Genomic DNA, 27,494 nt, shown 5'->3' with positions numbered 1-27,494 from the left:
AGATAGCTTATGTCTCTTGTCCTATCGCTGCATCTGATAGGAAATGCACAGGTAAGCTTATGATAAAAATCATTGTAGCTGTGGACTCTGGGAAACAAACTGAGGGCTTCAGAGGGGAGGGGGGTGGGGGTTTGGGATAGGCCGGTGAAGGGTATTAAGGAGGGCACGTATTGCATGGTGCACTGGGTGTTATACGCAAATAATGAATCATGGAACATTGCATCAAGAACTGGGGATGTACTGTATGGTGACTAACATAACAAAATAAAAATTATTATAAAAAAAAATCATTGTAGCAACACTCACTTTAAAGCAAAGCATTTCCCGAACAAAGCAGCTCAGGGCATGTCTACTCTGAGATATCATATTTTCAATAAATGTATCCTTAATTTAACAAAAGCAAAACACACACACACACACACATACACACTCACGAACAGTAACTATGTATTGTGTACTCTGAACTTGTGCAATTAAGTTTTGAAAAGAACACATTTGCATATATCCTTACTTATTAACTCCTTTTTCTATTGAAATATTACTCTTGGCAAAAGTAAGATTATTCTTCGTTATGCTAAATATATGTCACAAAAAGTTATTTTGATTTTTATCTGTAGGTTTTTTCAAGTTTTTTTTTTCTGAAAAGAAATATTTTATAGCTCTACCAAAATAAACAATTCTCAGTTAAAAAAAACAACAACAACTTTAGGGGTGCCTGGGTGACTCAGCTGTTAAGTGTCTGCCTCTGGCTCAGGTCATGATCCCAGGGTCCTGGGATCGAGACCCGCATCAGGCTCTCTGCTTGGCAGGAAGCCTGCTTCTCCCTCTCCGACTCCCCTGCTTGTGTTCCCTCTCTCACTGCCTCTCTCTGTCAAATAAATAAATAAAATCTTTTAAAAAAAAGAAAACCTTTAAAGATACGCTTAATCATTTCATGGTACAATTTGGCTAAAACTAATATGCATATTAGTTTTTAAATATCTTCTGAAATGATTTCAACAGTATATTTCATTGTTCTCTAACAATAGAATTTTGTCTTAAATTTATTTAAAAATGGGTTATGTTAGGGACAAAATGCATCTTCTTCTGAGCTCTCAGCATCCAGTGCAACATACAGACTGTTGGCTCCATTGAACCTTTCCATCATAAGTTTTGTCCCCCTGGACAATGTGAATATTAGGAAGGGGAGAAACTTATTTTTCTTTATGTTAAGCAATTTAGTCAGTCTTTCTTGGAGAAGACCTCTCGTATTTCAAAGACATTTAAGAAGCTTCCTGTTTCTTAGATCCATGAACTCTACCTCTGAAATGATTAATACACTATATGTTAATTAATTGAATTTAAATAAAGTATAATTTAAAAAAAAAAGCTTCCTGTCTGGCATAGAGTTCCTTCTGAAACATCAATTCCGTCAGGAAGGCAAAATGCATTTCCTTTATCCCAAGGTGAAATAGAATCGTCGTAATGACTCTTTGTTATTTTGTAGAAATGCTCACACAGTTGAATTTATCAGCAGACAACATTGTTTGAGTCATTTCCCTGTCTCTTCCACGTAGCCATCATTGGGCAGAGTTTTGAGTCCCCAAGAAAAAAGAATAGAACAGATATCATGCCAGTCCTGAGTCTGATTTGAATCCATAAAGCTCCCCAGATACTTGGTTTTCACATCCAGAATGACTACTAAGTAAATTATTGGGGTGAACCTACCTGTCCCAGGGATCTGCTGAGGCTGACTGTGAGGATTCTGCAGGAGGCATGTTGAACAGATTTACAAGTGTCTCAAGTCCCTGAAGACGCACACAATGAAATAAGCTTGTTTATGGGTTCAGTCCCTACCCATGAAAACAGGAATTCCCAGATAAAGTTCTGATTCCCTGGGGAAAGAAAGACCAATTATTCAAGTCTCTACACAACAATTGCACCCAGAGAGGGAAAGTGTGGGGATAGCCTAGGGATGCTCTTAGATGGCAATACTGAGTAACAGTCCTCTGCAATGATTCAATCTTGTGGGTTTGTTTCTTTTGAAGTGTCCCCTGTAATGGTTGGAAAGTGTGGCTGCTGGCCCTGGGGTGGAGAAAATCCAACAGTTAGAAAGCCCAGGATTCTGGTCCCAGTCTTCCATTTTCCTGCGAATATTGGGAATAGAACTGAATGCAAAGCCTCCATTCAGGTCAAGATCAATCTCTGTGTACCTGCCATAAGATTCAGATGATATACAGCATAAATTCAAAATGCGCATGGTTGTAAAAAGACTAAATTTCAATCATTTTAGAGAATTTATAGGGTACCCATCATATGCTTGGTCCTTTTGCTGTTTTTAATTAAAATTATTTGATGGAAAATTCATTTTTCATATGATCGTTGATCTTCCCTCACACATGTGTATTATAATTAAATATTGATAACATTTTATTTTACTTCTTGTGTGGGATTTTCTAGTCTGTAAGCGTTATAAATGAAAAGGGTTTGTCTAAATAGTTTGTCTTCGTATTAATAGCTTCTGAAATAATACCTAAGAAAGAGTAGGTCTTCAAAAGATATTTACTGACTTGCTGACTGATGTAATGAATGAGGAATAAGTGAATGAGTGACTATAATATCCATCTTAAAATTCTGAAATAAAATATGAGGTTTTATCTTCAGCTGTGCCATCTATCTTTAATGTGATTCTAACTTTGATAAAGAAACAGTGAGAACTTGCATATCATTCTCTAGAATATTCACTATGTTAGGGCAAGACACACTGTTTCTTCTTCATCTTGGTGTCCCTAATATCTAACAAGGGGTTGGCATATTCTAGGTTCTACCATTTTTGAAGTAACAGGCAAATTTTGGACCATAAAATGGAAACAATGAAAATTTTTACACGTCTGAAGGTACTCATCTCAATGAATTTAAATCCTTGAGGTCCTTTCCAAAGTCCAAGTATCCACAGGAAATTTGTGTTGTTGCTTCCTCTGTAAAGTTATTTGCCAATTGTCAGTCATGTGACCAATGATAGTCTGAACCCTGGTCAGTCAACAAGACTTTATTCCCTCATCAGCTCTGCCAACTTCCCCATCAATTTAACATTCCCACAATGTCACAAAAATTTTTTTAAAAAGTATTACTTTTACAGGTTCCATTCTTATTGATGCCTTATATTACAGTCTGATCTCTCATTTAAAGCTTATTATTTATTGCACAAAAGTTATTGTTCATTTCGTAAGTTGTGATTATGATATATAACAAACTTACTTAGGTCCAAAGATGAAATTCCACTTCTCAAAATACTTTTAAGAAACACACATACGTGTCACCTACATATACATGCACACAAGTATATATATATGCAGGAGTTGATATTATAAACCCCATATTATTTCCATCTCCCACCTGAAAAAATAGTTGTACCTTATGTTATTCATTATTTTAAGTTAATAATTTAATTACATATAAGCTGAATAAGCACTAATCCATTTTCCCCATTCCCATTTCCTCTGCCTCATCTAGTTAGTTCATAGCTCTATATAACCTTTTCTGTTTTTTCAAATCGTTTTATTTTTTATTGTGATAAGAAAACATATGATGAAATCAACACTCTACTAATATTTAAATTATAGCAAAATGCTTTAAAACAAATCTGTACAACTTAATCATCTTGCATAAGAGAAGCTTCATACCTATTGAATACAATTGACTTTACATAGTCACATTAGCCAGTTTTTGATTGACTTTTACCATAAAAATACCTTTTCTTATAAAATTGAATTTACTTTATACCCCTTCATCTTTCTCTTAATCCTAGTCTGATTTTATCTCATTATCTGTTTCACTACATATAAATCTTATCTACACCGTGTCATTCATATGCAGGTTTTTACTGGTTAACTATATATGAATGTACTTCTTAACAAAATGCTATAATTTTACAGGTATTTAAATTAATGTATATTATATACTAAATGTTTCTTTCTTCAAGTTCACTTAGAAGTATGACAGGTAAATAGAAGTCAATCTCTAAATATATTTTGAACTCATCTATCTTTGCTTTTCTCTGAAGGAACACATAACAAAATTTAATGTTGATAGGAACCACATAGTACAATCAATTAAGAAAAGATATTGCATAATTTTTTCCACATCCTTCTTTCTGCCTATTTTACATCTTTTTCCCTCAAACTATAGATCAAGGGATTCAGCATGGGGATAAAAAGGTTGCAAAATCTGGATGCCACCTATCGGTGTCAAAGGAATGAAGGACTCAGGTTGCACAGTAATAAATATCAGATTCCCATAGAACACTGTGGTCACTGTTGGGTGGAACCTACAGGTGGAAAAGCCTTGTGCCGCCCCTCAACTGAGTTCATCTTAACGATGGCTACCAGGATCAGCAGGTAAGACACGAGAACTATCAGAAGCAGTAAAATCAAATTAAAAACTGAGAAAATAAAAATCATCAATCAATTTTATGCATATTCAAGCAGAGCAAAGATAACACGGGGAGATTGTCACAGTAGAAATGACTGACAATACTGTAGTCACAGAAGGATGAACTAAAAATCTTGATGGTGACTAGAAGAGACACAAATGTGCTGGAGACACAGGGGATGGCCACCACAACTGACACACCCTTTGTGACATGATGTCAGGGTGGAGCAGAGGGTTACGGATGGCCATGGTAGGGATCATAGGGCAGCTGACAGAATGAACAGCTCACTAACAATGACCATAGATAATGTGGAAAGCTCCCATGTGCTGCAGGAATAATAGGAGATTGTATTTGCTTCCACAATAAAACTCACATTTTGGGTCTATAGCTGTTGAATAACCCAGATCAGTGAGAGCCAGGTGTCTGAGGAAGAAGTACATGGGTGTTTGGAGCCTGGGGTCCACCTTGGTGAGGATGACTAAGCTCAGGTTACCCACCACTGAGACCAGGTAAACAGTGAGGGAGTCCAAACATGGAGCTCAGGGGGGGGTCCTGTGATTCCCAGTAGAATGAATTCTTTCCACAGTATTAGATTGTGTTTGTTCATGCAGTCCATTTGGGAAACCTACACTGGGAATAAATATAAGAATAATCATCAACTTTCATGACATATGACTGAGATGACCATTGTAGTACGTGATTAAAGGCTGAAATCTTGCATTTATGATCTGAGCTTTAATTGGCTGTTCCAACACCTGGCAGCTCAATTCTCTCTCTCCTGGCTCAGCTGAGCTCTTTATAGCTTTCTTAGACAGGACACCAAAAGCACAGACAACAAAAGTAAAAACTCCTAAATTGAACTTTATCAAAATGTAAAAAATGATGAATTTTATGCATCAAATGAAATTATTAAAATATTAAAATAATGGAAATAAATTATAAATTTTTGGAAATAATTATATATATATATATATATATATATGGAAAACATTATAAATCTTATATCTAGTAAGGGTCTAGTACATAAAATACCCAAAGAATTCTTATAACTCAACCTCTTTTTTTTTTTTTAAAGATTTTATTTATTTATTCGACACAGATAGAGACAGCCAGCAAGAGAGGGAACACAAGCAGGGGGAGTGGGAGAGGAAGAAGCAGGCTCATAGCGGAGGAGCCTGATGTGGGGCTCGATTCCATAGCGCCGGGATCACGCCCTGAGCCAAGGCAGATGCTTAACCGCCACCCAGGCGCCCCTATAACTCAACCTCTTAAAGAAAAATTACCCAAATTAAAAAACAGGCCAAAGTCTTGAACAGACATTTCTCACAGAAAATATACAAATGGCCGTAAGCACATGAAAAAATATTCTATGCCATCAGTCTTTAGAAAAATGCAAATCAAAACCACAATGAGATATCACTTCACTTGCTTTAGGGTGACTTACAAAGAAAAGACAAAAAAAAAATCAGAAAGATTGGCAAGGGTGTGGAGATGAGAACCTTCGTGTACTGCTGGGAAAGCAAAATGGCACAGCCACTATGAAAGCAGTTTGATGGTTACTCAATAAGTTAACCATAAATTACCCTTACGATCCAGTAATTCCATTCTTTGATATGTACCCAAAGGTATTGACAACCCCAAGAGTTCAAGAAAAATTTTCAGGTAAATGTTCAAAAGAGCATTCATCATAGTTAAAATAGTTCCTAACAGTCAAAACTTAGAGACAACCCAAATGACCAAAAACTGATGAATGGATAACATGTGTGTTATATCCATACAATGGAATATTGGTAAGCCATACAAGGAAAGAGGTATTGGTACATGCTAAAATGTGGATGCGTCTTTAAAACTTCATGCTAAACAAAATAACCCAAGTATAAATGGGCACATGTTGTACACATTGTATAATTCCATTAAATGGAATATCCAGAAGAGACAAATCCAAAGAGATGGAAAGCAGATTAGTTGTGGCTTATTAGAAACACTAAATTAATTCTCAGGAGACAATACAGGTAAGGATATATTTCTAGTGGATATAAAAATATCATGAATCTCATGTAATAAATGAGAATATTAAAATGTATGCTCTATTTAAATCCAAGCTAATAAATACCAGTCCCCTTTATATGAAAAAAGATAGGAGATGCTTTTTCTCGTTATCTTTAGCGTTCTATGTAAAGCACTGAACTCTTTATTTTATATGGTTCTTTTTATACTTACCTTATTTTATATGATTACTGAAGGTAAACTGGTTCTTACCTTTTAAATCTGTTTTTTTTTTCCTCTCAAGACTATTCAAACATGTAAAAAATACAATGAGATTAGCTTTGGACCTTCATTATAAATCTACCCTAAGTACAGAGATGAGAGAATTAAACCATTCCCCAGCTCTGCCCCTCCCACTGCCAAATAAAGCTCTCTAAACTGGATTGACACTAAGTATATTCTGCAATGAAAGATAAATAAAATATGCGTTTAAGTGCATATAATAAAACATCAAAGTAATTTTCAAGGGGGGATAAGGAGAGTTTTAGAAAAAGCTATTAAATAAGTAAGTTGAAGAGACACATTAATTTTAAGTAAAATGCATAATTTTGCAAGAAGTCTTTGCCTAAATTCATATTTGTACATATTTTAATCTTAGTTCCAATTTCCATTAGATGTGCATTTAGCAATTCAAGGGACAATCTGATGGCACTTCAGAGACTCTTCCAAGGCTTGTAGGTAAGGAAATGGCAGTTCTCTTACTAATCAGGCTTTATGGTGTGGTGGAGACACAGCAAGGCTGTGATCGTCTGTTTTTGCCTCACCTACACCTAAAAGTGATGATTTGCAAAGGACATTGGTACATCTGGGAAACACATGGCATATTGGAAACAGAGAAATTGCACATGTTATAAACATATTGAGTGAGATAACCCTTTTACTTGAGAGGTAGCTGGAAAACATTACGGAAATCTGTTATTATTTGAGCTTAAGAATTCTGAAACATCCAAATAACTACATATAACAATATCATATTTTACGTTTTGTTAAGGATCCAGATAAAAGAAAATAATCATGACAATCTTCAGGTTTTCGTTGTGAATTTTCTTAAAACTCCCTTTTCAGATATATTTTCAAAGAGTATAAACTTCCTGCATCATAGCAAATGTCTAGCTTTCACCAAAAATTATAATAGAGATGTTTACAAACTTGTATTCACCCAAAAACTTCAGTTATCATGCAGATTATTAAAGAGATGGCTAAATCACCAAAGGGATATCATACCCTAATGGGGCTCTGAAAAGTCACTGATCTGAGTTAGTCACAGAGACAGGCGCAGTCCATTCACCACTGAGGGGGAATCTGTAATCTTGCATGTATTTTTATTGGGTATCCTTCATGCTGAGATTGTTGAGTCACAGGATACGCATATTCAGCATTAGTAAATACCGCCCAATGAGTTTCCAGAGTGGTTATATCAATGCACGCCCCTGCCAGCAGTGCAAATAGTTATGGTTGCACAATATCCTTGTCAAGATTTAGTATTTCCCTCATTTTCTTTCTCATCTTTGATGATGATGTGTTTGGGGTCCTAGTATTGTGGTTTTATTTTGTATTATTCTAATGCCAAATGAAATTAAGAACATTTTCATATGTTTAATGGCCATTTAGATATTTTCTTTTGAAACATGGTGTTAGTATCTTTTGTCACCTTTGCATCGTAATTCATGTCAACTATTTTATTTATGGATTTGCATGAGTTACTTTTATATTTTGCGCATGAGTCCCTTGTCAGCTCTTCCTCTGATTCTGTAGGTCTTAAAAGTATCCTATCCCACTATGAGAGTTTCTTTTTCACACTATTTTGATGAACAGGATTTCTTAAAACAGTTCAACTGATCATTTTAAATCTTAGATAGTTATTGTTTTGTGTGTTCTGTTCAAAATGTTGTACATATTTCTCTATCACAAAGATGTCCCACTATGATTTCCTTTTAAATGTTGTTTGCGTTTCACATTTAGATCTTTAATCCAAGTAGAATTGAGTCTGTATAGGACCTGGGTATTTGTCAAGATTCTTTTTTTTCTCAAAATAAATATATAGATTACCTTATAGCATTTATTGAAAAGATCATTCTTTCTCTTTTGGAAAACAGCTATGCATCTATCATATGCTAGGTGACAATGTATGTGTGGATCTGTTTCTGTAGTCATCATTCTATTCCATTGATCAATTAGCCTGACTTCTGTAAAATGTTTTCCTTCCTTTTTTATTAAAGTGCAATTGACACACAATGTTACATTAGTTTCAGATGTACAACATAGTGAATCAACATGTTTATACGTTATGTTATGCTCAGCACAAGTGTAGCTGCCACCTGTCACCGTGCAATGCTGTTACAATACGACCCACTATATTTCCTACACTGTACCTTTTATACCATAACTCACTCATTCCATAACTGGAAGTCTATCTTCCACTCCCCCTCACCCTTTTTCGCTCCCCTGTATTCCCCTCCCCTCCAGCAGCCATCAGTTTGTTCTCAGTATTTATGGGTCTGTTTCTGCTTTTGTTTGTTTGTTTGTTTTGTTTTTTAGATTGCATCTATAAGCGAATTCATATGGTAGTTGTATTACTCTGTCTGACTTGTTTCACTTTCCATAATGCGCTCTATGTCCATCCATGTTGTCACGTATGGCAAGAGTTCATTCTCTTTTATGGATGAGTAATATTCCATTGTGTATATATTCCACATCATTTTTATCCATTCATCTATCAGTGGCTACTTGGGCTGCTTCTCTACCTTGTCTACTGTAAATAATGTTGCAATGAACCTAAGGGTGCATATATCTTTTTGAATTCATGTTTTCATGTTCTTTGGGTAAATACCCAGTAGTGAAATTACTGGATCATGTGGTACTTTTTTTTTTTTTTAAACTTTTTTTTTTTAAAGATTTTATTTATTTATTTGACAGAGCCAGAGACAGCCAGCGAGAGAGGGTACACAAGCAGGGGGAGTGGGAGAGGAAGAAGCAGGCTCATAGTGGAGGAGCCTGATGTGGGGCTCGATCCCATAACGCCAGGATCACGCCCTGAGCCGAAGGCAGACGCTCAACCGCTGTGCCACCCAGGCGCCCCGGTACTTCTATTTTTAATTTTTAGAGGAACATCCATTCTATTTCCTTAGGGGCTTCACAAATCAGGACAATGTTTTCTTAATTACTGTAGCTTTAATAGGTCCTGAAATCTGGTGGTGTAACTTCTGTGACTTCATTCCCCTTTTACAAGACTGTCTTTAGCTTTTGGGCATTTTGTTTTTCCTACCAAATTTTACAATCAGCCTCCATCATTCTAAAAGAAAGAAGAAAAGACAAAGAAGGAATGAAGAAAGGAAAGAAGAATTGTTTTAAAATATTGGTTTTAAAAATAATTTTAAAAAATAATCTAGCTTCATTAAAGGAATTGTTATCTGTTATTGGAACCTCTGTGTTCTTTCTTCTTCAAAGATATTCTAGATCCTTTGCATTTCCACATAATTTTTAAAATCAACTTGAGTATTAAAAATACTATTGGGGGGCGCCTGGGTGGCACAGCGGTTGAGCGTCTGCCTTCGGCTCAGGGCGTGATCCCGGCGTTATGGGATCGAGCCCCACATCAGGCTCTTCCTGTATGAGCCTGCTTCTTCCTCTCCCACTCCCCCTGCTTGTGTTCCCTCTCTCGCTGGCTGTCTCTATCTCTGTCAAATAAATAAATAAAATCTTAAAAAATAAAATAAAATAAAAATAAAAATACTATTGGATTTTTTATTGTTGCTGCATTGAGTGCATAGAATAATTTAGGGAGGAAGAGCCCCATCACATAATATTTATTTCATCCAAGCAATGGTATGTTATATGGTACACTTACATCTTCCTTAATAATTCAGCAATAGTTTTGTAGTTTCCTCCAAGAAAATCATGCAAATCCTTCATTACAATTTTCCTTAGGTGTTTCAGTTTTTATTTCTAGTAAAATCAACAGTTTAAAATTATTTTTTCCTGGGCTTTCTAGTGTATAGGAAACAAACAAACAATCTCTTATATGCTGGCCTTGTATGCACCAATCTTGCAAAATTCACTTTTTATTTCTAATGTTTCAGCATGAAGAGTTTTTTTGGAATTTTTACTGTACACACTTATGCCACCTGAAAACAATCACACATTTATTTCTGCTTCCCCAAGTGTATACAGGTTCATATATCACCACTTGACAAAATCTGAGATGACAACAACACAGGAGATAAAGTTAAAGTTTCATTAAGGCAGATATGTTGATTATTCATTGATGTGTATATTCTGTCTCCAAAGAACAATAAGTGCCATCTTCTCTATGCCATATGCCAGTGTGGTAGGCACTGGTATTTACTTAATATTTAATAAAGACACAAAAAACTTTTTAAAAAGATTATCTAAGCAGAGATATGTTTAAACAAAACAGAACAAAACTTGTCTTCATTTGCAACATTAAGTACTTGGCAATGTGAGAACAGTGGTCCAGACTCAGTCTCTTGTGCTGAAACAAATATTGGCATCAGAAGAATGATCATTACTAAAATATCTAAAAGTTGAAAACAAGAAAAATATTTCTAGGTGTCCATGACTTTTACACATTACTCCTTTATAAGGCCCATGTCATATAATAAAAAAGAGCCTACAACTTAATTTATTGTATACACAGTCTAGATTTAATTCTACATAGGCAGTTTGTGTAGGTTTTCCCATATTCTATGCAGGGCACCTTTTACCTCTTTGTTCCTCAAGCTGTAGATCATGGGATTCAGCATAGGGATTATCAAAGTGTAAAATACAGAAGCAATTTTATCAGTATCAAAGGAATGATTGGATTTGGGCTGCACGTACATGAAGAATAGTGTTGCGTATAACACAATGACCACTGTCAGGTGGGATCCACAGGTGGAGAAGGCCTTGTCTCTGCCCTCTGCAGAATTCATCCTGAGGATTGCCATTAGGATCAAGATGTAGGACACAAGCACTATCACAAGGGAGGAAATCAAATTGAATGTTGAAAAGATCAGTATGATCAACTCAATGTCACGTGAACTTGAGCACAGCAAAGTTAACAAGGGAAGATTGTCACAGTAAAAATGTCTAATGACATTATGGCCACAGAAGGATGACATAAAAATCTTTATGGTAATTATCACAGAGAGAAAAGCACTGTAGACATAAGGGACTGCTACCAGCACCCAGCACACCCTCTGTGACATAACAATCGTGTAGAGCAGAGGGTTACAGATGGCCACATAGCGGTCATAGGCCATTGCCGACAGGATGAAAAGCTCACTGATGATGAACAAGATGAAGAAAGCCAGCTGTGTAGCACACCAGTTATAGGGGATTGTATTTTGGTTAGCCAGCTGTGTAGCACACCAGTTATAGGGGATTGTTGTTGAATAACCAAGATCAGTGAAAGCCAGGTGTCTGAGGAAGAAGTACATGGGTGTTTGGAGTCTGGGGTCCACCTTGGTGAGGGTGATCACACCCAGGTTGCCCACCACTGAGACTGTGTAGATGATGAGGAAGAGCCCAAAGAAGGGAGCCTGCAGCTCAGGACGGTCTGCGAGTCCCATTAGGATGAACTCTGTTAGCACTGTTAGATTTTGTTTGTTCATCCAGGCCATTAAGGAAAATTGCTGTGGGAACAACCATCACAAGTGTCATTGCAATTCAGGAAATAACATCTGTTACATTTTAGAAGACAAAGCCATTGTGAGTAAGATAAACCCAATTTTTTAGATGAGTTATTTTAGAATAAGACTCACCAGCGTCACTGAACCTGTAACCCAATTTTGAATGAGTTACAACTCGAAGTATATGGTAGCCATTTTGTTTTTTGCATCACATGCTGGCTATCATTATCAAGTTAATATAGTCTCTTTATGGTCTGTCAAAAATGTATCATTTTTTTAAAAAAATTTATTTATTTATTTGACAGGGAGAGAGAAAGCCAGTGAGAGAGGGAACACAAGCAGGGGGAGTGGGAGAGGAAGAAGCAGGCTCCCAGCGGAAGATGCAGGGCTCAATTCCAGAACGCTGGGATCATGCCCTGAGCTTAACGCATACGCTTAACTACTGTGCCACCCAGGCGCCCCTCAAAAATGTATCATTAGAAATGTTTGGTCTTGAGTGTGAATCCTGATATATTGTTAGAATTTTTCTTTTTTTTTTTTACTTAAAATACTTAAAATTGGTTAAAACATGGCATACTTAAGAAAGAATTATAGTAACGGTAATAGCTCTCTGCTTTCTGCCCTTGCAACTTTTGTCCCAAAATCCAAAGGAAACCATAGTTAACTCGAGTAGACTTTGATTTACTTTTCTTATTACAACTCTGCATATCTATTAGCATTCTCATTCTACCATTCATTTCTTTTTTAAAAACTGTATTCTCATTCCACTATGCTTTCATGAGTTTTAAACAATGTTTATGATTGATTTTTTAATGATAGGCAATAATTTAGCTCCTTTACAGAAGTTCCCAACTAGTACATTCTAATGCATATAAACAACTTTTATTTTCTGTAGAGTAGTGCATGTGAAAATTCAGCACTTAGTTGTTGGTTTTTTTGAGTTGATGGTTGCATAAACTGTTCAGCTATGTTGCATACCAAGTAAGGCCTGCATCTGTAAGTTATTCAATATGAAAGTAAAACAATTAGTTATCATTATCACATTTGCTTTGACCTTACCACTAATATCTCTGATGTATGCTTAATGTAATTATATTTTTAGCACATTTAATACAAATAAAAATTATTAAAATGTATTTGTTCGTCACCATGGGGACTAATAAAAAAATTTAAAAATAAAAAAATAAAATGTGTTTGTTAAGGTATCTCCTACAATCATCCAGTTAATTGCTATAAATAAATTTATACAACGTAGAGAAATACCACTCCAAAGTAGGGAGTGCTATCTCAAATGCATTAGAGGCTGGCAAATAACATTGCATGAAACACATGAATGAAAGACAAAGTGTTGGGGAATGAGGGGAAAGAGATATGGCGTGATTCATTAGAAGTACTTAATTTTATTTGTTTAAATGACATGGGCCAGGACAAATGATTATTTGATCCAGATAAAGCCAACTGGGCGTGGCATTGAGAGAAATGGAGTGTATGTACGATATTTTAATTGAATACTCGTCTTACACACTCATTTCATGTTCTATCCAGCATGCATGAAACGTCTGTGTCAACATAGTTTATGTAAGGGTTACACTTCATCCACCTCTCCTTCTCTAGCTCCTTTCTCCTTCAGGTTAGTTTTAAAGGCAGGTGCTTCCAACATTTCATGGGAGAATATTACCTAATTTTATTGTAAACTCTTCTAGAGTATAAAAAATGAGGACTACATTGTGACTCATTCTAGGAGGCCCAAAATACGGATTAAAAAAAAAAAGATATGTACACACACACAGGCCTATAATTTTACTTATTTAGATGTAGAACTCTAAATATTAATATATCATTGATATCAATTTTAAAAATGTACAAATTATTAAACATTTGTTTAAGCTGCATTGATCCCATTTTTGGCTGGACAGTTTAAATTTTGGAAAATCTGTAATTAAAATTCGCGACAGTTTCAGAGTGAATTAGAAAAAAAAATTTGAATAGAGGAAGAATTAATCTTATTTAGAATGGACAAAATGATAAAAATTAAGAATAAAAGGAAAATTCCATAATGATAGGATATCTTATAAAAACTGATTGAATCTACTTATAAAAAGAGAAAAATTAATACTTTTTTTTGCAAAACATAGAAGTCCTACATAAATTGATAGAAATATTATGTTCCTGGATTGCACAACTTGGTGTGACAAAATGTCACTTCTACTGAATTTAATCTATTTGTTCAATGCTTTTACAATCAAAACTCGTTAAGGAAATTTGTAGAATTTGATAATGATTTTAAATGCATCTAGAAAATGCAAATTGTAAAGAAGAAGCAAGACACTTTTGAAAAATCCTGGACTCCCAGATCATAAAACTTATAAAGCTGGAGTTCTTGAGACAATACAGCATACTTATATCAATGGAAAAGAATAGAGACCTCAGGAAAAGACCCACAAATGTATAGAACTGTCATTTATGACAGAAGTGGCATGTTAGGACAGGCATGCAAAAATGGTCTATTCAATGGCAATGGAGAAAGTGATTATCCCTATAGAGGATGATGAAACTGGATATTTCATTCATTCATATAAAAATCAACCCTAGACTCATCAAGGACTTAATGTCATAAGAAAATGTTAAACTTTTATAACCTCAAAAATTGGAATCTCTGGATGCCCTTAAATAACCAGCATTTTCCAAAAAATAGAAATCCAATATCAATTTGGTAGATAAAACTACATGAAATTTGTTTTATCCAAAAATCTATTCAAATTAACAAAATATTTATAGCAGAGCAATAACAAATACTCATTAGCAGCAACCAAACAAATGACAAAGTCTAATGCCTTAAGCTACAAGAATTACACCCAAAGAAAGAACTATTCCACAGCAGTTTGTGCAGTTTGGTAAACCTCTTCAACCAAACATCCATTTTATTGTGATTTTGCATTTCTCCCAAATGTAATTGAATAAATATTTACGTGGCCTGTCCCCACTAGTCCTACCAAAGCACTGCCTGGAAAGAAACAAGGAAATTGAGCATCAAACCTGACTCTTATCAGATGAAAGCAGAAATTCCAGAGCTGTACCAGGACCTGGGGGATGGGCATAGAGCCCAAGGGATGTCCTCTTGTGCAAATGCAAACACCCAATCTCAACTAAATATTTGATAGTATTTTGTAAATAACCTCAACTCAGGTAAATGGGTGGGTCAAATTGAGAACATCGCACTGCCATTAAAAGAAGGGAGAAAGAGAGGGAAAGGAAGAGGAGGATTCTAAGTTGAGCATGCAAAAATGCCAACTCCCCCTTCACCATGTTTATTGTCTAGAATCTCTATATAATTGTGGAAATAGTAACAAATAGAAATAAGGTTCCTCACCACCTTCAGAGAACATACTAATAGTGGTAAACATACATCATTACTCCAGAAAACTTAGTTATGACAAGATATGATTAATATGCATGATGTAATGTAATTGTTGACTATACTTACAACTGTCATTTAAATGGAAGGCAGGTATCAAAAATCATCACTGCAGCTAATCTTGTGATCATTATAATAAGTGGCATCTACTCACCTTAAGTGAGGACTGGCTTTCTGTTCCCCTGTATGATTACCGGTTTGACTGCTGTCAGAAGAATTTATGAGCATCTGCTCCCTTTGAGACACTCTCCCTGGGAGCTTGAATGCAATTCTTGGTTATTCCCCAAAGCACCTGAGAGCAGGAAATGACGCCACTCGTCTTTGCTAATTATTCAGAGTAACTTTGATTCCCCTGTTGAGGAAATGTCTTTTTATATATAAAATTCCCCTGCTTTCCTTAGTTGTTATTTTTATTGTATTCACTCAAATATCTTGATTTAAGTAGATTATTTCTTAGATGTCTTAATCATCCATAAATTACATAAACTTTCAGCATTTTCCATGTTTTCCAAGGCTTCTTCCATGTTTTATATCTGAGGATAAAAACAAAGCTCTTTAAACATGTCCTATAGTATATTAGAAGATTCAGAAGGAATAAAATTTATGAGTATGTGTGTAACTACTATATTTCTTTTTCTCATCTTAGGGACTAAATTAAGTTAATGATCCCTTCATTCCACATCCCATGTGCATCCTTAGTACTAATTTCCCATGTATACTTCTGTATCTCTTCCCCAAATAGGTACGTACCTCTTTTACAAAAGTTGATATATGTCCTTAACATGAAACGTAGTTTTATAAAATAAATATATGTTTTAAAGTACACAACATTGTGTATAGCTCATTTTGATATGTAAAGGTTCTCACCCAACTGTGTGTTTTTGAATTATATTCATTTTATTACATACATATCAATATTTTGCAAACTTTTATTTTAATAAAATTGCTGGAATCTGATTCTACCCGTATTGACTATAATCAGTGAAAGACAAAGTAATAAGGACCAAGAGAAAATAGGTATGGCATGATTTATTTGATGTACCTAAATTTTGCCTGTTTGAATGTACATGGGCAGGGCAGGACTCCAAGGTAATGGAGGAGTAGGAGACCTTAAAATCATCCGGTCCAGGAATTGAGCTGGATAGTTATCAAACCATTCTAAACACCTGCAGACACAACCAGAGAGTGAAGAAAAGAATAGCTGCAACTCTTCAGAGGACTTTAAAACTCCTGCATTGCAATGGACAGATCGTCTAAGCAGAAGATCAACAAAGAAAAAGAGGTTTGAATGATACACTGGACCAAATGGACTTCACAGGCATATTCAGAGCATTTCACCCCAAATCAACAGAATACACATTCTTTTCAAGTGCACATGGAACATTCTCCAGAATAGATCACATCCTGGGACACAAATCAGGTTTCAACCAGTATCAAAAGACTGGTGTCATTGCCTGCATATTTTCAGACCACAATGCTTTGAAACTGGAACTCAATCACAAGAGGAAAGTTGGAAAGAACTCAAATACATGAAGGCTAAAGAGTATCCTACTAAAGAATGAATGGGTCAACCAAGAAATTAAAGAAGAATTTAAAAAATTCATGGACACAAATGAAAATGAAAACACAACTGTTCAAAATCTTTGGGATGTAGAAAAAGTGGTGCTAAGAGGGAAGTATATAACAACACAAGCCTTTCTCAAGAAACAAGAAAGATCTCAAATACATAACCTAACCTTACATGGGAAGGAGCTAGAGAAAGAAAGCAAATAAAACCTAAATGGAGCAGGAAAAGAGAAATGATGAATGTTAGAGCAAAAATCAGTGAAGTACAAACAAAGAGACCAGTAGAATGGATCAATGAAACTAGGGGCTGGTTCTTTGAAAGAATTAATAAGATTGATAGACCCCTGTTCAGACTTATCAAAAAGAAATGAGAAAGGACCCAAATAAATAAAATCATGAATGAAAGAGGAGAGATCAGTACCAACACTGAAGAAATACAAACAATTATAAGAACATATTATGAGCAACTGTATGGCGACAAATTAGGCAATATGGAAGAAATGGATGCATTCCCAGAGATGTAGAAACTACTAAAACTGAACTAGGAGGAAATAGAAAACATGAACATACCCATAACCAGCAAGGAAATTGCAGCAGTAATCAAAAATCTCTCAAACAAACAAGAGCCCAAGGCCAGATGTCTTCCCAGGGGAATTCTACCAAACATTTAAAGAATTAATACTTATTTTTCTGAAGCTGTTTCAAAAAATCAAAATGGAAGAAAAACTTCCACACTCTTTCTATGAGGCCAGCATTACGTTGGTCCCAAAACCAGATAAAGACCCCACCAAAAAGGAGAATTACAGACTAATATCCCTGATGAGCATGGATGCAAAAATTTCCCACCAAAATACTAGCCAATAGGATTGAATGATACATTAAAACAGTTATTCACTTCAACCAAGTGGGGTTTATTCTTGGGCTGCAAGGTTGGTTCAATATCCACAAGTCAATCAATGTGATGCACTACATAAATAAATGAAAGGACAAGAACCATATGATCCTCTTAATAGATGCAGAAAAAGCATTTGACAAAGCACAGCATCCTTTCTTGATTAAAACTCTTTAATAGGGATAGAGGGCATATACCTCAATATCATAAAAGTCATCTATGAGGAACCCACAGTGAATATAATTCTCAATGGGGAAAGACTGAAAGATTTTTCCCTAAGGTCAGGAACACATCAGGGATGTCCACTATCGCCACTGCTGTTCAACATAGTACTAGAAGTCCTTGCCTCAGTGGTCAGACAACAAAAAGAAATAAAAGGCATCCAAATCAGCAAAGAAGAAGTCAAACTCTTGCTCTTTGCAGATGATATGATACTCTATGTGGAAAACCCAAAAGACTCCACCCCAAAATTGCTAGAACTTATACAGGAATTCAGTAAAGTGGCAGGATATAAAATCAATGCACAGAAATCAGTTGCATTGCTATACACCAAAAATGAGACAAGAGAAATTAAGGAGTCGATCCCATTTACAATTGCACCTAAAACTATAAGATACCTAAGAATAAACCCAACCAAAGAGGCAAAGGATCTATACTCAGAAAACTATAGAACGCTCATGAAAGAAATTGAGTGAGACACAAAGAAATGGAACGTTCCATGCTCATGAATTGGAAGAAGAAATATTCTTAAAATGTTTATGCTACCTAGAGCAATCTACACATTCAATGCAATCCCTATCAAAATACTATCAGCTTTTTTCACAAAACTGGAACAAATAATCCTAAAATATGTGTGGAACCAGGAAGGACCCCAAATAGACAAAGGAATACTGAGAAAGAAAACCAAAGCCGGGGGCATCACAATGCCTGACTTCAAGCTATATCACAAAGCTGTAATCATCAAGACAGCATGGTACTGGCACAAAAACAGACACATAGATCAATGGAACAGAATGGAGAACCCAGAAATGGACCCTCAACTCTGTGGTCAACTAATCTTTGACAAAGCAGGAAAAAATATCTAGTGGGAAAAAGACAGTCTCTTCAACAGATGGTGTTGGAAAAATTGGACAGTCACATGGAGAAGAATGAAACTGGACCATTTCCCTACATCATGCACAAAAAATAGACTCAAAATGGATGAAAGACCTAAATGTGAAACAGATATCCATCAAAATCCTTGAGGAGAACACAGGCAGCAATCTCTGTGACCTCTGCTGCAGCAATTTCTTGTGAGACACGCCTCCAAAGGCAAGGGAAACAATGGCAAAAACGAACTATTGGGACTTCATCAAGATAATAAGCTTCTGCACAGCAGAGGAAACAATCAACAAAACCAAAAGACAACCGACAGAATGGGAGAAGATATTTGCAAATGACATATCAGATAAAGGGCTAGTGTCCAAAATATATAAAGAACTTATCAAACTCAACACCCAAAGAATAAATAATCAAGAAATGAGCAGATGACATAAATGGACACTTTTCCAAAGAAGACATCCAAAATGAGAAAGTGCTCAACGTCACTCAGCATCAGGGAAATACAAATCAAAACCACAATGAGATACCACCTCACACCAGTCAGAATAGCTAAAATTAACAAGTCAGGAAACGACAGATGTTGGAGAAGATGAAGAGAAAGGGGAACCCTCCTACACTGTTGGTGGAAATGAAAGCTGGTGCAGCCACTCTGGAAAAAAGTATGGAGGTTCCTCAAGAAGTTAAAAATAGAGCTACCCTATGATCCAGCAATTGCACTACTGGGTAATCTCACTGACATGTGGAATTTAAGAAAACAAGGCAGAGGATCACAGGGGAAAAGAGGGAACACAATGAAACAAGAGGAAACCAGAGAGGGAGACAAATCATAAGAGACTCTTAATGTTAGGAAACAAACTGAGGGTTGCTGGAGAGTAGAGGGAGTGGGGAGACGGGGTAACTGGGTGATCGACACTGGGGAGGGTATGTACTGTAATGAGCACTGGGTGTTATATAAGACGGATGAATCACAGACCCGTACTCCTGAAACAAATAATACATTATATGCTAACTAATTGAATTTAAATTTTAAAAAATATATTATAAAACATACTGTCCTCTACAAAAAAAAATGTACATGGACAGGACAAATGATTATTTGATCCAGATAAAGCCAACTGGACTTGGCATTGATAGAAATGGAGTACATTTACTCTATTTTACTTTGAATACTATTCTTACACCTTTTTTTTATCTTCCATCAAGTAAACATGAAATGTTCTGTGTTAACCCATTTTATTTAAGCACTGTACTCCATCTACTTTAGTTTTCCAACACCTTTCTCCTCCTCTTCCTAATTCCCACCCTTTCCTCCGTTCCCTTTCCCTACACAGTTACCTCCTCTACAAAAGTTGGTGTATGTTCTTTAAAAGAAATGCAGCTTGATAAAGTAAATATAATGTATGTTTTAAAGTGCACAAACATGCTCTTATATAACTTATTTTTGATACTTCAAAGTTCTCACTTAACTATATGCTTTTGAATTTTATTCATTTTCTACTTACATACCAATATTTTGCTGACCTCTGTTTAATAAAATTAGTATAATCTGTCTCCACCCCCATTTACTATAGGTTTGCTGCCATAGTAACAGGCATTTAGTTCCCAACTTTTGACTTCTGCAAGCATCACCACAATTAACAACTTCGTGTGTGTGGTCCCCACTTACCCATGAATGGACATGTCTGCGATGTATCTCCTGCATCCTTGACTTGGGAAAAACAAGTGCATTTAATTTATCTAAATAAGTTGGCTCTACTTAAAGAGTTCTTTCATTAAGATATATCCCACCATCAGTATCCAAGCCTTTTCATGCTCTGGACATCCAGCTTATGAATACGTACCATTTGTACAAAGGGTAAATGTTACAACCAATAATTCAATCTGATTTAACTTTATAGAGCTAAAATTGTTTTACTTGATGTAATACGTTATTTTGTAAAGGAATTCAAATATTGATCAGGATTGGAAATAGAAAAATGCACTAGGTGGGGTGCCTGGGTGGCTGTCTTTAAGCGTCTGCTTTCAGCTCAGGGCATGATCCCAGCGTTCTGGGATCAAGCCCCACATCAGGCTCCTCCACTGGGAGCCTGCTTCTTCCTCTCCCACTCCCCCTGCTTGTGTTCCCTCTCTCGCTGGCTGTCTCTCTCTCTGTCAAATAAATAAATAAAATCTTTAAAAAAAATGCACTAGGTATAATCCATGTCAATTAAAAGTTCAGAGATTATAACGGAGATAGATACACATTAATTTTAATATAATGTTAATTTGAACATAGACTATTTGAATGCCTATCACAGCGATAATGCTGATAAAGTAGTTGTTAAAGTGACAAAACCTGGCACACACCTCATAGCAGAGTGGGGAGAGGGTGACCTCCAAATCCTGCTTTTCCTCCTGGGCACCAGGCCAGCTGACTTCGCATCCTCCTGGGAGGTGTGGAGAAGTGGTTGAGCTGTAGCCTGACTCCTCTTTGGAGTCACAGCCCCTCCCTGTGTGCCTCCATTCTTCACCCCTGTGTGCTGGTCTTGAGGGCCTCCCACACTGTCTTTCTATTTCAGAGTTTGTAGTTCCAATGTTCGAAGTGTGAAATGTAGATAGAATGCTGAAAAATTGTGAGAGAGGAAGCAAAGAGAAAAGTGATTACAACAGAGATCCAGAAACTGCTAGTTTTCCCCCAATATTAATTATTCTGTGATCAATAAACAATGTTTTAGGCATCCATATCTTAACATGAAAGGATCTTACTTACGTATTTCACAAAGATTTTAAATTAATGTAATGTAATCTCAGCCTGTGTCTTAATCACTTTTTATTATTGTGTAAACATCAATAACATTTATCATTCATTAAGTTATTAGATCTTTGAAATACACATTTTAAAATATTTTTAAGAAATCATTAGTAACCTCTTCCAACAATTATAGCTCACACTGCCTCTGTGGCTAAATGCTTTTTTTAAATTGAAGTATAATGAACACATTCTTCTTTATTAGTTTTGGACGTATTACATATTGATTCTGTAATTCTGTACATTACTCAGCGCTCACCATGGTAAGTTCAGTCACAATCTTCACCATACAATGCTTTTATAATATTATTGACTATAATATTCTCTGTAGAGTACTTTCCATATCTGTGACTTATTTATTTTACAACCGGAAGTTTGTATCTCTTAATCCCCTTCCTCACCTACTTTCTTTCTGGAAACGACTAGTTTGTTTTCTGTATTTAAGAACCTGTTTGTTTGTTCATTTGTTTTGTTTTTATAGTCCACGAGTAAGTGAAATCACATAGTATTTGCCTTTCTTTCTTGAAATTATTACAGTTAGCATAATCCTACTAGGTCTTTCTATATTGTCACAAATTGAGAGATCTCATTTGTTTTTATGGCTGAGTAATGCTCCATTGTATATGCTTTTTAAGAAGTAGATATTTTCATATTTACATTTTAGCTAACCCAATGTCTTGTACATTTTCTGAGCTGAGGTAAGAGTTTGTTATCAAAACTGTTTTTGTCCACAAAATTTCTCCAACCCAAATAATGATTGATCATAAAAATAGCCTTATAAATATCAAAGGAGTCAAAACCTATCTGAAGGGAAGCTTGGAACAGTGACATGGGGCAGAACTTATGGAAGGACATCAAACTTTATAAGTAGCAGTTCTATTTAATAGAAGGAAAGAAAAATTCTGTAGCCTTTATTGAGACACAGAGAGAAAAGAAAGGTGGTACAAAGAGAGGGAGCAAGACAAGGAGCCAGTATAAAGTTTAAGTCTGGGGATATAGGAAGAGCAGTGGGAATTATTTTGTGGTGCTGTAGTTAAGTTTCTTGAAGTAGGAGACATGATGCTGCCATATAAACCTCGGTCTTATCTCCTGTCACCCATATCTGCACTGATTTCTACTTCTCTTCTGAGTTGTTTCCTTGAAAAAAAATTTTCCTTTCCATGGAAGTGGCATGTGGAAAGAGCCATTTGGAAAGCAGAGATGATAGATGTGATCCATGGCATGTAGACATCTGGTGAAGGCTTACGATCTTGCAGGGAGATGGCATTAGCGGCTCAAACCAAGCCTATATAGATCTTAAGGGACAAGAAAATCTCCCTTGGAAGCCTTACAGCTCCTCAATTTACTTTTTGAATTGAAACTAATCAGAAACATGCCAATTTCTGTTATGTTTTATTATTACTGATATAGTAGGAAATATTTAATACCAGACATATGTCTTGGGTCATAAGTAAAATATTGAGAAATACGATCACAGTTCTTCAAAATAAAATGATCTACTGTAAAAATAGTCTTTCAGTAAGTTTTTGGACTTAAATTCATGAAATGGCATTTACTATACTGAATTTGGGAAGTTTGATGGTTTCCTTATTTTCATGGTCTTGAAAGGATTCAGCGTGTGCCACACAAGATTTACACACTTGCGATGCTTTCTGCCTAGAGCATCCCCAGGTCAAAACTACTGCTTCTGTGGCAGGTGCAGAAGGAGGGGCCCTGTGGTGCTGGTTTGAAGTGTGTCCTAACTTTCGAAGGTGTTGTCAGACCTTGCTTTATGTCTGTGTCTTTCATCTTTTCTCTCCCCTCACCACTAGGGGAGTTTTGTTGTCACTGTTTGGACACAAATGTCATGGAACCTCCAGAGCAGTTAGTTAGGGATAAGCTGGAAGTATAGGTGACTTAATATCTGACAGGGTGTGAGCTTTGATCCGGTGGAGATCAAAGCCGCCATATAGAATTTCCTCCCTATCTTACTCCATGGACAACCGGTACTGAGCGGATGTGCTTGCCTGCTTGGTTGATTGTGTTGATTCATTTTTTTTTTTAAAGATTTTATTTATTTATTTGACAGAGATAGAGACAGCTAGCGAGAGAGGGAACACAAGCAGGGGGAGTGGGAGAGGAAGAAGCAGGCTCATAGCAGAGGAGCCTGATGTGGGGCTCGAACCCATAACGCCGGGATCATGCCCTGAGCCGAAGGCAGACGCTTAACCGCTGTGCCACCCAGGCGCCCCGTGTTGATTCATTTCTGATAAATGTGTGCACGTGGTATGTAAGCACATGTATACGTGTGCATACACTTTGTTACCTCTGAACCAAATGATCTTAGCTTATCCTTCAATCAAAGAGGTCTTTGTGTACAGTTTCTTTAGGATAAATTTTGTGGCTAATGATTGTACAAAGGCTAAAAACTAAGCTTTTATGACACTATCCCATTGAGTATTAGTGAATGAGACAGGTGCAAGATTGCCTAGCTACAGTAAATATGCCAATATAAATGTAGATGTTTTAGGCAGAATATTGTGCCCCCACCTACCCACCAAAGTCGCCCATGCCTAAATCCCAAGAACTGTGAACAAGCTGCCTTTCATGAAAAAAGAGACCAGAAGTATCCATCATATAGTGTGACTTTCTATTTTCAGCTTTTCTGCTTAATGACTAAAATTAGAAATTGATTCATGGACCTGAGTGTCATGATTCCTATATCTCCCTTATTTCAGAATCCCTGAAAATTTCACATCTAGTTTATTTCCAGACATTGCCTGACTTGCATACCCTGACCAGTCTTGCTTATTCTATTGTAATTTAGGAATATTTTACATGTATAAAAGAAACTATGGCACATGATGACTGTTAACCTTTTTTTCCTTTTTGATCTGTGTATCCTTGAAAGTTGGTGTCACTTTATAGACAATGGTTTCTTTTTGTTCTAATAACATTTTACTCCAAAACACATTAAATATAAATGCTAAAAGTAGTGGAGTTTGCTGTTATGAATCCATAACACAGACAATGAACTCTATACCACAGTGTTTGCTATGAGAATACGACATGGAGAATATTAATTTTATATCATATCAGGATAAATATCAACATTTTGCTTCATGTACACATGAAGAGCTTTGAAAAAGTAGAATCCCCTTTTGCATGTTTTCTTTTTCTGTTTTGCTAAATGTTCTATTTCTATGTCTATCTAAGCTTTTTTTAAATATTCCATTTATTCATTTCAGAGAGAGAGACAGAGAGAGCACAAGCAAGGGGAGAAGCAGACTCCCAGCTGAGCTGAAAGCCAGACATGGGGCTCAGTCCCAGGACCTGGAGATCATGACCTGACCTAAAGGCAGATGCCCAACCATCTGAGCCATCCAGGTACCCCTAAGCAATTTTTTGTTTACTTTTTATTTTCACCTGAAGATTTCTTTTTCTGTGATTCAAATTTATATTAAGTGCAAGATAAAAATGGATTTAAAAAAGTTAACAAATTGAAACACAAAATACAGTAAAAAGGAAAAATAAAACTTTTAATAGTTGAAAAGAACAGATCAATGGAAAGGAAGATGACCTGATTCTTGACCACATTCCAAGAAATGGTTCTCACATAACTTCTTCAGCTGTCAGACATTCTCTTCCTTGACAGGAAATTATAAAAATCCAATAGCAAGTTGTCTTGCACTTTAAAATGTGCTAACTCTGAAATTACTGTTTACTACTTAAATAAGTGTAGTTTCTTTGGTCAACTAATACATCCTTGTATTAGAGAATGTTGGATATTTGTAGTCAGAATAGAAAGGGTTAATATTTCCCCCATTGAAATCCATTGAATTTGTGATTCTGTGTTGCCTCTGCACTTACCAGAGATTAGCTTTTCAGGAGTAAATACAAACCCTTAAATGAACACAATCGTAATTTTAAATTTACATTAGTTTGAAAGTCAGCTATGGGTTCTTGAGGAATCTCTTGAATGCATCCCTCACATCCTTGTTCCTCAGGCTGTAAATGAGGGGATTCAGCATTGGTATCACCAGGGTATAGAAGACAGAGGCCATTTTATCAGTATCTAATGAGTGGTTGGTCCTTGGCTGCAAATACATGAAGAGAAGGGTCCCATAGAACACAGTGACAGCCGTCATGTGAGAGGCACAGGTGGAAAAGGCTTTTCGTCGGCCCTCTGAGGAGCGTATCCTCAAAATGGCAAGGACAATGTGGAAGTAGGATGTTAGAACAATAATCATTGAGAAGAACAAATTGGTCCCTGAAAAAGTAAACACCGCTGTTTCTGGAATGTAAGTATCAGAGCAGGACAATGCCAACAAAGGGACAGTATCACAGTAAAAATGGTTGATTACATTGGAAGAGCAGTATGACACGGAGAACACACAGGAGGAGACAGTCAGTGCTGTGGTCAGACTGTAGAGGTACGTGAGGGACACCAGCAGTATGCAGACCCGTGGAGAGACCACCGCCATGTAGAGCAGGGGGTTGCAAATAGCCACGTAGCGGTCATAGGCCATTGCAGCCAGCATGAAAATCTCACCAACGATAAAAACCAGGAACCCACCCAGCTGGGCTGCACATCCATAGTAGGATATGGTTTTCTTTGTAACCAAGACAGTTACCAGCATTTTAGGGGCAATGACAGTAGAGCCGCCGAGATTGATTATTGCCAAGTGCCGGAGAAAGAAGTACATGGGCGTTTGAAGCTGAGAGTCAACACTGGTGAGGGTGATGATGCCCAGGTTCCCTGTCATGGTCAGCCCGTAGATCAGCAGGAAAACAAAGAACAGTGGAATCTGGAGGTCTGGGTGGCCTGAGACTCCCATGAGAATGAACTCAGTCACCAGGGTGAGATTTCCTGAGGCCATTTCTTTTGTTGTTTTTATCTTTTAATGGGGAAAATGAGAGGAGTTTATAGACGGTGAAGTCGATTTTTCTGGTAGATGCTAGATTTTAGACTGTTTCATTTAAATCAGATTATTTTTGTGCCTAATTAAAAATTCAGACCTTATTTGTATTTGTATTTCTCCCCATCTTTTAACAGAATTCAGAAATACACACTTTCTAAAGACGAGTTTCAGGTTAATAAAACAGTTGTACCAAGCTATTAACTTTTCATCTGTGTTTTAAATATAATTTATAATTATATTAGTTGAATATTTATTAATTATATTAGTTGAATATTTATTAATTATATTAGTTGAATATTTATAATTATATTAGTTGAATATATATTTATATTTATATTTATATTTATATTAGTTGAATATATATATAACTACTATGGTATATGTATATGTATGTATATGTATATGTATATGTATATGTATATGTATATGTATTAAAATTTGTTGCCTATTTAAACATGTTAATTATAATATTGCATGAGTATACATTTACATACATACACACACATGCCTCTCTATGTTTCCAATAATAGATGATAGGCACATATAAGACGTTGATGAACCAGAGTGACTTCCAGGGTCTTTCAGTTATTTTTAACTTAGCTGCTACTGGTTGTCTGTTCAATCCACACCTTGTTAACATCCTTGGGAATTTCATATTTCTGCATGAAACACTTTGGCTATGCTCGGTTTTCCTTACCAGTTCCTACCACGTCATGCTATTTCAGCTGCCCGCCAACAGACTCT

The 27,494-nt window shown here is 36.1% G+C and overlaps 2 protein-coding genes and 1 pseudogene across 2 annotated transcripts; all 3 read right to left on the bottom strand.

The window, feature by feature from the left end:
* Positions 1–4,136: 4,136 nt before the first annotated feature.
* On the bottom strand, positions 4,137–5,027 carry LOC100467515 (annotated as a pseudogene).
* A 6,100-nt stretch (positions 5,028–11,127) lies between these two features.
* Positions 11,128–12,069, bottom strand: LOC100467266 (olfactory receptor 8K3-like). Its single transcript, XM_011234349.3, has one exon. The coding sequence runs from the start codon at positions 12,067–12,069 to the stop codon at positions 11,128–11,130; it is 942 nt and encodes a 313-aa protein (XP_011232651.3).
* Positions 12,070–25,781: 13,712 nt separating this feature from the next.
* LOC105240995 (olfactory receptor 8J2) lies at positions 25,782–26,708 on the bottom strand. The gene has a single exon (XM_019807642.2). It carries the CDS (start codon positions 26,706–26,708, stop codon positions 25,782–25,784), a length of 927 nt encoding a protein of 308 aa, XP_019663201.2.
* Positions 26,709–27,494: the final 786 nt, after the last annotated feature.

The sequence above is a fragment of the Ailuropoda melanoleuca genome, chromosome 16 (assembly GCF_002007445.2).
Source record: "Ailuropoda melanoleuca isolate Jingjing chromosome 16, ASM200744v2, whole genome shotgun sequence".
Classification (NCBI taxonomy): domain Eukaryota; kingdom Metazoa; phylum Chordata; class Mammalia; order Carnivora; family Ursidae; genus Ailuropoda; species Ailuropoda melanoleuca.
The sequence above is the reverse complement of the archived record's forward strand: the minus strand, read 5'-3'. Positions and strand labels throughout refer to the sequence as shown.